This window comes from Bos indicus, chromosome 28 (assembly GCF_029378745.1).
Source record: "Bos indicus isolate NIAB-ARS_2022 breed Sahiwal x Tharparkar chromosome 28, NIAB-ARS_B.indTharparkar_mat_pri_1.0, whole genome shotgun sequence".
Lineage (NCBI taxonomy): Eukaryota > Metazoa > Chordata > Mammalia > Artiodactyla > Bovidae > Bos > Bos indicus.
In genome coordinates this window covers 10,234,114-10,250,089 of record NC_091787.1, presented here as the reverse complement: position 1 = coordinate 10,250,089, position 15,976 = coordinate 10,234,114, and the positions used below count along the sequence as shown (strand labels likewise).

General features: G+C 35.2%; 1 protein-coding gene across 3 annotated transcripts in view; it reads right to left on the bottom strand.

The window, feature by feature from the left end:
- The window catches only part of RYR2 (ryanodine receptor 2), an 832,848-nt gene that overhangs the window by 410,002 nt on the left and 406,870 nt on the right, over positions 1–15,976 (bottom strand). For all 3 annotated transcript variants that reach the window (XM_070781954.1, XM_070781952.1, XM_070781953.1), the window contains 2 exons: positions 12,925–13,089; positions 9,798–9,919 (listed from right to left, as the gene is read on the bottom strand). In XM_070781954.1, the coding sequence (XP_070638055.1) occupies positions 9,798–9,919; positions 12,925–13,089 (287 nt within the window). The remainder of the gene's footprint in view (positions 1–9,797; positions 9,920–12,924; positions 13,090–15,976) is intronic.

The window sequence follows — 15,976 nt, the reverse complement described above, 5'->3', positions numbered from 1 at the left end:
ACTCTGCATATAAATTAAATAAGCCAGGTAACAATATACAGCTTTGTTGTACTGTTTTCTCAGTTTTGAACCAGTCAGTAGTTCATGCCCACTTCTAACTGTTGTATCTTGACCTATATATAGGTTTCTCCGAAGACAGGTAAGGTGGGGTCTGATACTCATATCTTTAAGAATTTTCCACAGTTTGTTGTGATTTACACAGTCAAAGGCTTTAACAAAGTCAGTGAAGCCAAAGTCGATGTTTTTCTGGAATTTCCTTGCTTTCTCAGTGACACAACAAACGGTTATTTGACCTCTGGTTCCTCTGCCTATTTGAAACTCAGTTTGTACATCTGGAAGTTCTCAGTTCACGTACTGCTGAAAACTTGCTTGAAGGATTTTGAGTATAATCTTGCTAGCATGTGAAATGAGCGCAATTGTGTGGTAGTTTGAACATTCTTTGGCATTACCTTTCTTTGGGAATGGAATTAAAAGTGACCTTTTCCAATCCTGTGGCCACTGCTGTTTTCCAAATTTGCTGACATGTTGAATGCAGCACTTTAATAACATCATCCTTTAGGATTTTAAATCGCTCATCTAGAATTTCATCACCTGCACTAGCTGTGGTTGTAGTAATGCTTCCTAAGGCCCACTTGACTTCACAATCCAGGATGTCTGGCTCTAATTGAGTGACCACACCATCGTGGTTTTCTGGGTCATTAAGATCTTTTTTGTATAGTTCTTCTGTATATTTTTGCCAATTCTTCTTAACCTCTTTTGCTTCTGTTAGCTCCTTACCATTACTGTCCTTTATTGTGCCCATCCTTGCATGAAATATTCCCTTGATATCTCCCATTTTCTTGAAGAGGTCTCTAGTCTTTCCCATTGTATTGTTTTCCCCTATTTCTTTGCATAGTTCACTTAAGAAGGACGTCTCATCTCTTCTTGCTATCCTCTGGAACTCTGCATTCAAATGGGATTATCTTTCCTTTTCTTACTTGTCTTTTGCTTCTCTTCATTGCTCAGCTATTTGTGAAGCCTCCTCAGACAACCACTTTGCCTTCTTGGGTTTCTTTTTCCTTGAGATGATTTTGGTCACTGCCTCCTGTACAAGGTTAAGAACCCCTGTGCACAGTTCTTCAGATACTCTGTCTACCAGATCTAATCCCTTGAATCTGTTCATCACCTCCACTGTATAATCACGAGGGATTTGATTTAGGTCATACCTGAATGGCCCAGTAGTTTTCCCTACCTTTCTTCAATTTAAGCCTGAATTTTGTAATAAGAAGCATCTTTGTAACCAAAGATGGAGAAGCCCTATACAGTCAGTAAAAACAAGATCTGGGACTATGACTCAGATCATGAGCGCCTTAAAAAAAGTAGAAAAAAAATGTTTTAAAAAAAATTTGAACTTATGATGCTCAAAACATAATTTTAAATATATCATCATTTACCCTAAATATTATTTTGGAATATTTGACTTCAACCTTATAAACAGCTAAAATAGTTAAGCTGCATGACTATCCTAAAGTTTCTACCTGAACTTCCAAACCAGATACATCAATGAAATTCATCTATTACCTTGTCTTGTTATCTCTGTAAGTTCTTTCTATGCTAAAAAAGCAACAGAAATGACTTGGCAGGAGAAAATTTTTTCTCCCTTTTTAAAATGAACACATATATACAATGAAATATTGCTGTTTTAACCATTTTAACCCACTAATTCTAGTTGAATGATAAATATAACAAAGTCAAATTCAAATCTCACCTACAAATGTAAATAAAATTCAAAAATAACTCAAATATAATATCTACATTTTCAAATTTAAAGGGAAATAATAGTAAATGTCAGTTTTTAGATTATTAGGTTGAATATATTTGCTACAAAAAATGTAATCAATTAATTGCTTTCTAGGAGAAACTTGTCAGAAAATGCTGTCCAAGACTCTTAAAATTGTTAATGATGCAAAGTTTTAGAACTTCTATCCAATATAAGGATGTTTTTCATCCTAATTTATCAAGGACAAAAGAATGAAAAAAAAAAAAAAAAAAAAAAACTAGGGGAAACCAAAGGTGGGAGAATCACATTATGTCAAAACAAAAACCAAAGTTATGAATTCCGTCCCTACGTTTCAAAACTTAAAGATTAAACCATATTACAGATTTATCCCTTGTCCCACAGGGAATTAATACACTTAAAAAAAATAGTCCAGAAGAATAGAATACATTCCCCTGTACACAGAAACAAATGCACACGTCCACCCTCACAAACACTCTGCGACCACTACCTTAACCTTGGTGACAGAGACCAGAATGATCACAGAAAATACACTACATTAGAAAAACACAAATGTATAAACACAAAATAGATTTTGACTTTCACTCTACAAAATAAAAAAGGTCTGTTTACATATTTTAAATAAGGCTTTTAATACTATATGAATCTATATTAATACATGAATATCTAAAAAATTACCTTGAAAAATATCTGAATATTGTACAGATATTGCGGTTTTAAATACTTTTAGTGATTTTTATGGAGAAGGCCACCCCACTCCAGTACTCTTGTCTGGAAATCCCATGGACAGAGGAGCCTGGTGGGCTACAGTCCATGGGGTCGCGAAGAGTCGGACACGACTGAGCGACTTCACTTTCACTTTTCACTTTCATGCACTGGAGAAGGAAATGGCAACCCACTCCAGTGCTCTTGCCTGGAGAATCCCAGGGACGGGGGAGCCTGGTGGGCTGCCATCTATGGGGTCGCACAGAGTCAGACACGACTGAAGTGACTTAGCAGCAGCAGCAGCAGCAGTGATTTTATGAATGTGATAGAAGGATCAAATTATATTACTTAACATAAACATACCCTTTACAATTTCAATAATCATGTAAAATTTTTCAGTTTCTAAGGGATATTAAAGAAGCTAAATTAAATTATATCAGGCTACATTAAAGCTATATAAATTCAGGAATTCAAATAATTCAGTAATATTAACAAGCACATAAATAAATCTATATATACAGATATACATATATAGACATGATGAACAATATAACCAGCAGGTAAGTATTCCAGAAAGAAGAGGGGGAAAAAAGCTAAATTAAATTTTAATTTTAAAAAAAAGTGAATACACAATTAAGGTTAGGTAAGTGTAAAAAAGAGGGAAACAGACTCATCCTGTTCATCCATGGCACCTGTTACATGATCACAGTAGAGAGAAATTTTAAAAGGAGATGCTGGGTAACTCAGGAAAAGACAGTAGCTTAGTGATAGGCTTGTGGTGAGACATCAAAAGGAGAATAAATATAAATACAGAAGTAGAAAAGATTAGACTACATTTGCCAGAGGAAACATGGAATCTCATCCTGAACTAAGAATTATATGTGTCAACTTTTGAATTACTTTTGGACAAGATAAAGTGAACAGGGACAGCATTTACTCTCTTCTGAAACAATTCCTCCCTCCCTCCACCCACCAAGAAATACCAGACAAAATATTTGGGGAAGAACACATTTCAAGACACTGAAAATCAAGATACAAAGGATAGATAGGGTAACAACCAAGGTGATCTGTACAATTGTTTCAGTTTGCCTTAGAAGAATTTCTAAGCGAAGATGTAGGTAGATAAGGGAACCCAAGTGAGGCACAGAAGACTCGCTGAGTTGAGGAGACATTCCTGAGAGTCTGGCATACCAAGGCTGCTAGAGTTTGCAGGACACAGTACCAGAGCGGAGACAGCTTTATAAGAGCGGACTCTAGAGGACTAAAGAGGATCCTTTTCAAATATTCAGCCGACTACTGATCAACATGTACACATGAGAAAACTGCCTTCAGCAGGGAACAGAATCCCCCAAAATGATTAGAGGTCAACCCTTACACAGGTTCTGAAGTCAACCTCCTTCCATCAGCCAGACTAGAAGTTCTCACAATTCATGGGGCACCAAGCTGAGGATACAGATAGGCTTGCTTCAATAGCAGAGAATAACTAGCCCTAGATTCAACCCTGCTCTGCTCCACCCCCAAAATTCAAAAAGCAAATTCCAGAAGAATCAAACTTGACTGAGTAACTTAACTGCCTCCCAGAAAAATCTTAAAAACATTGACAGGAAGACAAAAATATACAGTACCCAACAAATTTACAATGTCTGACAACCAAACAAAAATGACCAGATACATAAAGCATAAAAGATAATCATCAGTAAAAAGAAAAATCAATGAAACAAAAAAACTCAGCTATGAATATTATACCCAAGGGAAAAAAACCACTTAAAGTAAGAACATTTCAGAAACAAGTACAGTGGCCAAAAGTGTTCATCTCCAACTGACCTGCACCAAAAGAAATGTAAAAAGAAGAACTTTGGGAATAAAGATAAACTACCTAAAGGAAATGCAAATCCTCAATAAAATAATGAAGACAAAACAACTGAAATGGTAACTCTGGGCAAAAAATGTTAAATGTTTTTGTGTGTATTTAAATCTCTTTAAAAAATATAACCTTAAATAAAAATTATAAAAATGTAGTTTGGGGTTTATAATATCAATAAAAGCCAAATGTATGACAAAAACGTAACAAAGACTGGGAGAGAAGTATTCTATTGAAATGTTCTTGCATTATTCATAGAGGTAAAATGACTTTAAATTACAAGTTAATGACATGTGCTAAAAATCTTAAGCAACCATGAAAATGACAAAACAGTATAACTAATAAGCCAATAAAAACAAGATTAAGATAGAATTGCAGAAAATATTCAAACAACACAAAAGAAGGCAGGAAAAAAAGGAAAAGAGACAAAGATCACATAGGGCAATACAAAAGGAATAATAAGCTGGCAAACAAAACTATATATCAGTAATCATACAAATATAAATGGACTAAATTTTACAGTTAAAAGGAAGTGATTGTCAAAGTGGATAATAATTCAAGACGTAACTACATACTGCATAACAGAAATGCCCTTTAAAGATGCAAATTAGTTAAAAGTAAAAGTTCTTTAAAAATTATACAATGCCAACACCAAGAAAAGCAAGAAAGCAGGAGTTCAATATTAACATCATACGAATTTGATGTCATAGAAATATCAGGGATTTTAAAAAGGTAATTTCATAATAAAGGCAGCAGTTTATTATATTCTAAATTTTTATGAATCTAACAACAGAGCTTCAAAATACATGAAGAAAAAAAAACAGAACTGCAAGGAAGAAGTAGAACGATCCAATTATAGTCAAAAATTTCAATACCCTTCTCTCAAAAATGAATAGAACATACACACTGAAAATCAGTAAGGAAACAGACAATCTAAACAACATTATCCAGAGAAGGCAATGGCACCCCACTCCAGTACTCTTGCCTGGAAAAATCCCATGGACGGAGGAGCCTGGCAGGCTGCAGTCCACGGGGTCCCTGAGGGTCGGACACGACTGAGCGACTTCACTTTCACTTTTCAATTTCATGCACTGGAGAAGGAAATGGCAACCCACTGCAGTGTTCTTGCCTGGAGAATCCCAGGGACGGGGGAGCCTGGTGGGCTGCCGTCTATGGGGTCGCACAGAGTCGGACACGACTGAAGCGACTTAGCAGCAGCAGCAGCAAACAACATTATCAGCCAGCTAGATCAAATGGACACTTGTTAGTACTCTACTCAATAAAAGGAGAATGGGCACATGGAACATTAATTTCCCGTTGCACACAGAATACTCAGCAAGACTGAACATTTCCTAGGAGAGCAACTAACAGCAAACATTATGAAAATGTCTGAAAGGACTTGTGACTGAGTTGATTCATATGATCTTGGTTACAAAGCTAACAAAAGAGGGATCCATTCTTAGACTGAGTTATAACACTGTTCCTGGTTCAGTAACAGTGAGCGATATAATTTTTTCAGGTTGAATTGGAGTAGTCATGCCTGCCTCTACATCAACCCATGCACATCCTCCAGTGTACCTAAACCATCTCTAGATTACTTAGGATACACATTACAATGTAAATACTATGTAAATAGCTCCAGCCTGCAGCAAATTCAAGTTTTGCTTTTTGGAACTTCCTGGGCCATAAGTCACATCTGGATAAATTTAAAAGCACTCAGTCTTTTAAGTATGTTTTCTGACCCCAAAGATATTAAATTAGAAATCAGTAACAGAAGGATCTTTGGAAAATCCCAAATATGTGGAAGAGGAGGGCATGGCAACCCACTTCAGTATTCTTGCCTGGAGAATCCCCATGGACAGAGGAGGCTGGCAGGCTACAGTCTATGGGGTCGCAAAGAGTCGGACATGACTGAGCAGCTAAGCACAACCTAAATATCTGAATACTAAACAACCTATTGGTCAAAGAAGCAATTAAAAGAAAAATTAAACACAGCACAACAAAAAGTGACAGGGAACAATAAGGACAGATATTTTATCACTAAAGGACATAGGAAAGGTCTCAAATTAATGATATCAGCCTTCATCTTCTGAAACCAAAAAAAAGAAGAGCAAATTAAACCCAAGGGAAACAAAAAAGAAAGCTTACAGATCAGACTGGGAATGAGATAATCTTTTTAACTGATTATCCCTCCCTCAATTCCAGGATCTCCCTCAGATATCAAAATCTATGCTCAAGTCACGTATATAATAATGGTATAGTATGGGAGGGATTGGGGGCAGGAGGAGAAGGGGACGACAGAGGATGAGATGGCTGGAGGGCATCACTGACTTGATGGACATGAGTCTGAGTGAACTCCAGGAGTTGGTGATGGACAGGGAGGCCTGGCGTGCTGCAATTCATGGGGCCGCAAAGAGTCGGACACAACTGAGCGACTGAACTGAACTGAACTGAACTGATGGGTTTCCTGGTGGCTCAGAAGATAAGAATCCACCTGCAATGCAGGAGGCCCAGGTTCAATCCCTGCATTGGGAAGATCCCTTAGAGAAGGAAATGGCTACCCGCTTCAGTATTCTTGACTGGAGATTCCAATGGACAGCGGAGTCTAGTGGGCTACAGTCCATGGGATCACAAAGAGTTGGGTATGACTAAGCGACTGAGTATGTGTGTGTGTGTGTGTGTGTGTGTGTGTGTGTGCGTGCATGAGCATACACACATATAACTATTACTAAAAAATATTGAGTATAGTCCCCTGAACTATCCAGTAGGTCCTACTTCTTTATTTTAAATACAGTAGTGTGTTTTTGTTCATCCCAAACTCCTAATTAATTTCTCCTGTCCTCTTTCACTTTTGGTAGTCGTAAGTTTGTTTCTATGTCTACGGATCTATTTCTGTTTGGACATTAAGTATATGTCTGTCTTAAAAAAAAAAAAGATTCCACATATAAGTGAAATTTCACTTTCATATAACCTATTAATATTCTTCTGTATGCTTTAAATCATCTCTAGATTACCTACATAATACTATGTAAATAATTGTAAATACAATATAAAGTTATGCAAATAGTTGCCATCATGCTTCAAATTCAAGTTTTGCTTTTTGAAACACTCTGGAATTTTTTCCTAATATTTTTGATCCATGGTTGGTTGAATCTATAGATGCAAAATCCTTGGATATAGAGAACTATCTAAAGTTAAATATGGGTTATATAACTAACCTATTTTATCAAGAGAAGTCTAATGAATTAATTTCATTCAAATAACCCAAATAAAAACTGAATTTTATTATGAAGCAGCAAATACTTGGTAAGTACTTTTGCCACAGAACCCAAATTTCGCATGTTTGGTTCTCTAATCAATTAAGCAAGAATTAAGATTCTAAAATTAATCTTCCATATCACAGGTTCTTTTAAAAAAATATATGAGTACTCTTGAGCAAAGAACGAATGTGTGAAAGTCAATCACATCCAAGATGAATTATCCTATCTTGATCAACATAGAAAATGTCACTTAAGGCATAGCATCACATTAAGTCTGAACACTGATATAGCAACTTTCTGACCAAATATACTTTAAAACAAATAATTTTTTTCTGTTATTAAGCTAGCTCTTTCTTGCCAAATGGAATCTCAACGGTGCCTCTGAAAACACCACACAAGTCACACTGTAATAAAAACCTCTATAGTTGAAGAAGTCAGTACTGATGGATAGACTACACAGAAAATAGGCTATTTTAAAGATTTATGGTTATTTTCTTCAATAGAACTGATTGGGCAGTATTAAAGAAGAACTATGGAAATAACAAGATGGAAAAAGTCTAAGTAAAATTAATCCTAAATAAGTTACAATTTCACAGTTAAAGTGTTGTTATAAAAAATAAGAATCTGATATGCCTACTCCAGCAAGCATTACTCCATCTGAAAAGGGTTAGGATTTATATGAGACAGAGAATTGAGATAAATACTAGGGATATGATGAAGCTGAATGCTGTGTACATGCTTTGATTTCATGAAAGTATGCACAGAAATGCACACACAGTGCAATAGTTTATAAAAGAAGCAGAAAATAATTAACATTCATATAACCTTAGGTGGTAAAGGTCTTTTATATGCTGTAAAACCAAGACATGATTTATTGAGCAAACCATGATGGAGAAAGCACTTTAAGATCTTTTCCAAACCAAAAAAATGGGGAAAATTTACAATTTATATAGGAAATTAATATCTCTAACATAGAAAAAGCTCATAATGGCCTAATATAAATATTATCAAATAATAGGGCAAATCACAAAGAAAAAATCAATGAAGAAACCTGGCCAAAAATTATGAGGTATACTCATTGTTTTTTTAACAATTTGCACTTATGTGCAAATTGTTAAAAAACTAAATATAATTGTAAATAAATATGTGGAGAAGGAAATGGCAACCCACTCCAGTATTCTTGCCTGGGAAATCCCATGGACAGAGGAGCCTGGTGGGCTGCAGTGCATGGGGTCTTAAAGAGTTGGACATGACTGAGTAAGTAAACACTAACAAATAAATATGTATATACTATAAATATATACATGCACTCATGCATGTTCAGTTGCTTCAGTCATGTCTGACTCTGCGATCCTACGGCCTGTAGCCCTCCAGGCTCCTTTGTCCATGGGGATTCTGCATGTAAAAACTGGAATGACTTGCCGTTTCCTCCTCCAAGGATCTTTCCAATTCAGGGAACGAACCTGTATCTCACGTTTCCTGCATCGGCAGGGGGGTTATTTACCACCTGTGCCACTTGAGAAGAGCATATACACATATATATCAGTTTTTCCCATCTTTAAATTGGCAAGTGTAAAAACAGATATAATACCTATCACCAACCAGAGTATATCTTGGGATAAGGTTCCCAGAAAACACTCTGGACACAAGTTAGACTTAGTTTTGTAGATATGCAATTGTTTCCATTATTACATGGGAAAACTTATTTATTACAAGAATCACTTAAAAAAAAGTTCAAAATTCACAAAGTATCTAGGCAGTACCACTCTCGGTGTGAAAGAGCTAGCACAAGAGTATGTTATTGAATAATTCTCACATACAGCTAACAATTATAAGTTACATATACAATTCCTAAAACCACAGTCATTTCTTAAAAAATCATTTAAAGGAAATATACTCAATACTCTATAATAATCTATAAGGGAACAGAATTTGAAAAAGCACAGATATATGAATATGTATAACTAAGTCACTTGGCTGTATACATGAAACTAACGCATTGTAAATCAACTATATTCCAATTTAAAAAAGAAAAACACAAAATCATCTATCTAGCATTTCCTAATGTGTTCAGCAGAATTGCCAAACTGTATGAGATTTACCAACATAATATGTTTTAGAATTGTTTATTTGTAATCTGAAAATGAAACTGAAATAAAGTATCAAGCAATCACAACAAAGAAGGAAAATGTACCTAATAAATCTATTAAAAAGGAAGACTGTGCTCCGGATGACACGTGCTGTCCGTGATTCTTCATGCTGAGATCTGGATAAATTTAGGCCATCATCCATGTGTCCTTCATGATGCATAATAGCCTGCATGAAAACAAAAATAACTCCATTACTCCCAACATCCTTTTTTCAAATGGGTGTTAGGAAGACGTGCACTCAAAAAGGTGAGCCGTGACAATAAACAGAGTCTAAAGACAGGTGAAACAGGCTGTACGCAGTCATGGTCAGGTAAAGTGATATGCACATGTTCCTGTACAAATTCATCCTTCAATATATTTATTCAGTTGTTGCTTTAAAGATGAATCAATTGTTGTTTAAAGCACAAATCAATAAATGTATTGATTTGAAAAACAAATATTAGAGTGCTTTCACATATCTATATTCAATAATTCATCCACAGTCTAAACAAACTCTGAACAAAGAAGCAAAGGAAAACATTACATGGAATACCAGTTATACAGTAATTCTGAACATAGCAGGGTTAATTTATCAGCACTGAGCAATGCTTCTACAGAGAAGGCAATGGCACCCCACTCCAGTACTCTTGCCTGGAAAATCCCATGGATGGAGGAGCCTGGTGGGCTGCAGTCCACGGGGTCGCTAAGAGTCGGACACGACTGAGCGACTTTACTTTCACTTTTTACTTTCATGCATTGGAGAAGGAAATGGCAACCTACTCCAATATTCTTGCCTGGAGAATCCCAGGAATGGGGGAGCCTGGTGGGCTGCCGTCTATGGGGTCCCACAGAGTCAGACACGACTGAAGTGACTAAGCAGTAGCAATGCTTCTAAGGTATCTCAGTTCTTTTAAAAAATGTATTTTATTTTATTATTTCTTTTGTTAGGCTTTATAATTCTGAATATACAACATAAAGAGATAATTGAAGAGCTGAATGAATTTTACAAAGTGCAACAACTGTGTAACACCCAATCAAGAAACAGAATGTTACAGCACCTTAAAACCTCCTCTAGTGTTCACTTCCTGTCCCTGTTTTCCAAGGTATTTCCCATCTTCAGGACTTTCAACAGCAAAGATCACTTGTGTACTGTATGTAAATGGAACCATTGTGCCTAACTCCCTTCAGTCAATACCAACAGCAAAAAGTCTTCAGAATATTTAACCAGATAAACTGAACGAAAATTAGCAACTAGAACTAATATCACAAACTACCTAAAAAGCAATGTAAAGAGGATTTTCCCTATACCAAAATCAGTGAGACAGAGATTCAGAGTCTTTTTTTCTATTCAAAGTTTTTTTTTCTTTTTGCCACTCCACAGAACATCTGGGGTCTTAGACTAAACCAAACTGGGTTTAGTCTATGAGTTTAGTCTATGAATATAAGGATTCTTAAGTATTGTGATGTCTTCTACCAGATATTGAACCTTTGCCCCCTTACAGTGGAAACTGGGAATCTTAACCACTGAACCATCAGGGAAGTCCCAAAGTCAATTCCAAACCTTAAATGCATTCACTGACAAAGAAAAAATGACCATAATGAAGCAATGTATTACTCTTTTTAAGACTCTAAAAAACAAACAAAAAAAATTAAAAAGAGGAATTAAATAAGGTAAAAAAAGAATTTAATGAACTAGAAAGAAAATGATATAGTAGGTAAGGATGAATAAACCCCAAATGTTTATTTTTTGAGAAGATAAATGAAAGAGATTAACCTATCACAAAGCAGGCCAAAGATAAAATTGAAAGAAAGAAAGAAAGACAGGAAATATGATATAAGATACAAAAGACATTAAAATTATAAAATATAATAAATCAATGCCGTATGAGACTTAATGCCCCCTCCAATTTTTTTTTAAGAACATAACTGACTACCCCAAAGGACATGGATGACTTTCTAGCAAATTTAAAAAATCATCAAAAGGCATCTCCTTAATGTAGAAAATTTGATGATATCAACTTATTTAACAGAGATGGGAAAGGAAATTTAAGATCCAATATTTAAAAGATCATAGGACTAGACAATTTCACAAGTGAGCTCTAATGAACCTTCAAAGAGAACATATTCTTTTAATAGTAAACTAGTAAGTGAACAATGACTGCTGCCTATCTTTACATAGTCTGTCACCTATGAAAGGTCTATATTTTCTAATGGTTGAAAAAAGACGAAAGAATACTTTGCAAAATTTGAAAATTGTTAGAATTTCAAATTTCAATATCCATAAACAAAGAAAAATTAATGCATAAATTTATCAAATGAATATATGTGGCAATTCTATGTAAGTTCTAAAATAAAATATAAGTAGAAACCAATAAGATTTAAGAAGAATAATAAACTAGGCCAACCTGGGTTTAGTCTATGAATATAAGGATTCTTAAATATTGTGATGTCTATTCACTTATTTATCAACAAAGTAAAAGACACTAAAGCATGATTTTTATCTCCCTTCAACTGATAAAATTTAGCAATCATATCTAATTTTATTAAGTCAGATAAAGTGAAATAGCAGAATATTATTTAAGTATATAAACTAGTTTAATTGTCTACAGGATGCAAGAAGGCATAACTTCAGTGAAAGAGGAGTGAAAATTCACAATCAGAAGTCATACTGAGATGAACAACCAGAATAGATGAAATGACAGCAAGCTGAGATAAGCGTGACTTGGGTGCGATAACGAAAAACACACAAAAAACTAAAATTTCAACCCTTTCATGGTTCACAGCCTTGTGTGGCGAAGGGGCTATGTAACTCAATGAAGCTATGAGCCACGCCCCACGCAGGGATACCCAAAAGCGATGGATCAAAGTGGAGAGTGCTGATAAAACACGGTCTACTGGAGGAGGAAAGGCAACCTGCTTCGGTATTCTATCCAGAGGAGCCTGGCAGGCCATACAGTTCATGGGGTCGAAAAAAGTCAAACAGGACTGAGCAACTAAACGACAACAACAAAGCAACATCTAAAACTGCTCACCATACAAAAACCAGAGAGCTTCTCAGGGTGGGACTGGACCTCTAGCATGTAAATAACATAGCAAGTGGCTGAGAGTGTTAGCTACTTGTTTTGGTCTTGCATTTGTATTTTTCAGTCATTAAGAATGACTGCCATAGACAGTGTTTTTGTACATTCTTACCTTACGTTGTATGGATCCCATTCTCACCGATTTCACATCCACAGACTGGTAAGTCAGCCACAAGCCTGTATTGATATGCTGTATATAACATACTGAGTCTCCATATTTTATTTCAGAGGTTCCCATGCCATCAACTTCTTTTCTCACTCCTACATCCAATTTTTCCTGAGAGAGGAAAAAAAAAGATAAGCAAAGGCTTTTAAAAAATATGGGTTTAATATCAAAAGAACTTTGCCTTGTTGTAAATCATGTCCCTTGAAAAATGTAGCCCTCTGAAATGATAATGGTCAAATGTTCTATTGTAGCAGTTAAATCTCTAATGGAAACCGAGTAGGAGATTGCAAGGATAAATAACATACTCCTGAATTATTCATATGGGTAGAAAATTATTTCGGCCATAACACAAAATTTTATATTGCTTCATGGCAAACTCCAAACTGGAGACCTTAAAATCAGTAATTTAGGTTTCATATTCTTTCTAGATTATTATTTTTATGATTGATGACTAAGAGTATAGGTTGGGGGGATAGAAAATTCAATTTTGAGCCTAATCTCTGCCACTTAGTACCTCTAAAGTCTTAGGATAACTTAATTAAACCTTTTAAGCCTCTGTTTTCTCATCTGTAAATAAAGCTAACAAGAGAACCTCCCCCACAGTATCAGAAAAAAATGAGATAATGAATGCAACACTTTCAGCACAGAATCTGCGATAAAATAAACACTTTAATAAACTTTCAGGATTTTGACCATGATTCTGTTATTTATAATGGTAATGATTAATTTTGTTTTAATGAGGGTGTTAGGAATAATGATGATTTCTTTCAAACACTAATCAAGGGTATAATTCAGTTTCAATATGGTTTTTGGACTACAGAGCTCCCTATGCTAGGAAGAAACAATCAATCCTCTGATACCAACTAAATATTTCCTTTCAATCCTTATTTATTTTAATGCTTCTTCCTTCAATTTTCCCTTCCATGTTTCATTCTGGTCTTCAAAAACTCATTATATCTTGAAGTTCTGTATAATTCTTAAAATAACAAGAAAAAAATCTAATACTCTTTTGGTTACAATATCTTCTTTTGTGGTTCCTTATTGTCCTTGTTCTAATTTTCTTGTTAAATTTACTTTTTGTCTATCTCTTTGGCTGTTACAGCATTGTTTGAAATCAGTACTAGTTATATAAATGTTTCTGAAAATTAGGTTGGAGTCAATTTTATGTCTGTTAAACCACCAAAAGGAACAATTCAAGTAAAACAGAAATTTTGATTTTTTATGGCATTATTGCTGCTGCTGCTGCTGCTGCTAAGTCTCTTCACTCGTGTCCGACTCTGTGAAACCCCATAGACGGCAGCCCACGAGGCTCCCCCGTCCCTGGGATTCTCCAGGCAAGAACACTGGAGGGGGTTTATTACACCACACTAATAATTAAGAACTCCAAAATAATTAAGGACACTCCGTCAACAATTGAAAATTAAAACTTAAATGAGTTTCGATTCTTAATGCAAAAAGGGTCAAGGTCATATAAGAAAGTGAATGCAATTATAAGTTAAGTTGATTTAACCATTATGCAAATAACCTGAAACACTATTCTAAGAATAAGCAATAAAACAGATAATAAACCATTCCAATTTCATTCTATGAAACCAGATAAACTACAAGTCTACTTAAACCAACCCTCTAAATAGAAAAATTAAATTCTAGGGAAAATATATAACAATGCAATTATCTCCTCAAAATAAAACAAGGAGCTTCTAACATGCTTTTTGTTTTTCCTTTATCCCAGGAAATTGGCTTGTAGTCTATTTACAGGTTTGAGGATTGGGCTTTGAAAAAGTGCAGCTGTTAAGTGCAAAGGTAAGCTGTGCTTGCTTTTTACTGAAGTGCTTCACATGACTCTCTGGATTAGAACTTTTAATTACAAAACTTCATGATGACCATGTTTTTGTAATTATTATGATCCTCAAGTCAAGTAAGAATTACTAAAGTGACATTAGAGGAAAAAACAAAACAAAAAAAAACACCTGATTATTTGCTGTTTAAAAGAACAAAAGCCAGTCATGTCCTTTCCTTCTTTTATTTCCTATCATTTTCTGTAGCTCAAGTTTAGGAGACATTCAGGTAAAAATAATCTCTATGATCTGACCCATCACCATGTTAAGAACATGGCAGCTGGTAAAAGCATCTAATCGAAAACTAGTCTATCTTACCAGAAATAAAGTGTCCAAGTTAGGTGAGAAGTCAGATTCCTAAAACCCTGTATTAGCTAACCTATATCTAAATTAGTGATCTTTAGTTTTAGCATTACCTTGATATATTTTATAAATCATCTGTATTTAGTTTTCTTTTCAGTTATTCTGGCTTTGGGAAATGATTGTAGTTTAGTTAGGCTAATCATCCATAGACAACAGTTAGAAAATTGGAAAAAAATATTTTTTAGAATCTGTGGTTGGGCATTTCAGAGACCAAAAGCAGAAAGTGAACATCAGACTTCTCTATAAAGACAAACAGTACCCAAGAGATTGGTAAGATGTAGCCTTTGCCTAGGGGCATGCCCTGTGCAATTTGCTTGGAGCTCAAGCAGAAGAAAAGCTGCTGCCTTATTTGATACTTAAGGTATCAAAGGACACAGTTTCGGGCTCACAAGCAGACAAAAAAATTAGACGAGCTAAATCCTGGATGAGAAAAGTAGCCACAAAATCTGTTTATGCAATCTGCCAATTCTTGTTAACCACTATACTATGCAAACCCAGGGGAGGCCTAGTAAATAGCAGCAGCTAGACTCCAAAATAACTGAGCACAAAAGTACAAGCAACAGCCCACTGCCAAAGAAAGAAGAAACTGGAGCTGCAGTTCAGCAAGATTCACTGCCTGAAAAAACCAGTCACTCTTCAGAAAAAATAAAATAACCACAATCCCAGCATTCAAATAATCCTACTCATGAATGCTTGGAAAATCTAATTTCCGAATGAATATTCATATGGTTCTAGAAGTTTAAAAGATCAGCCTGAAAAATAAAAAGTGATGTTTTGGCATTGGGTATGTCAATCTG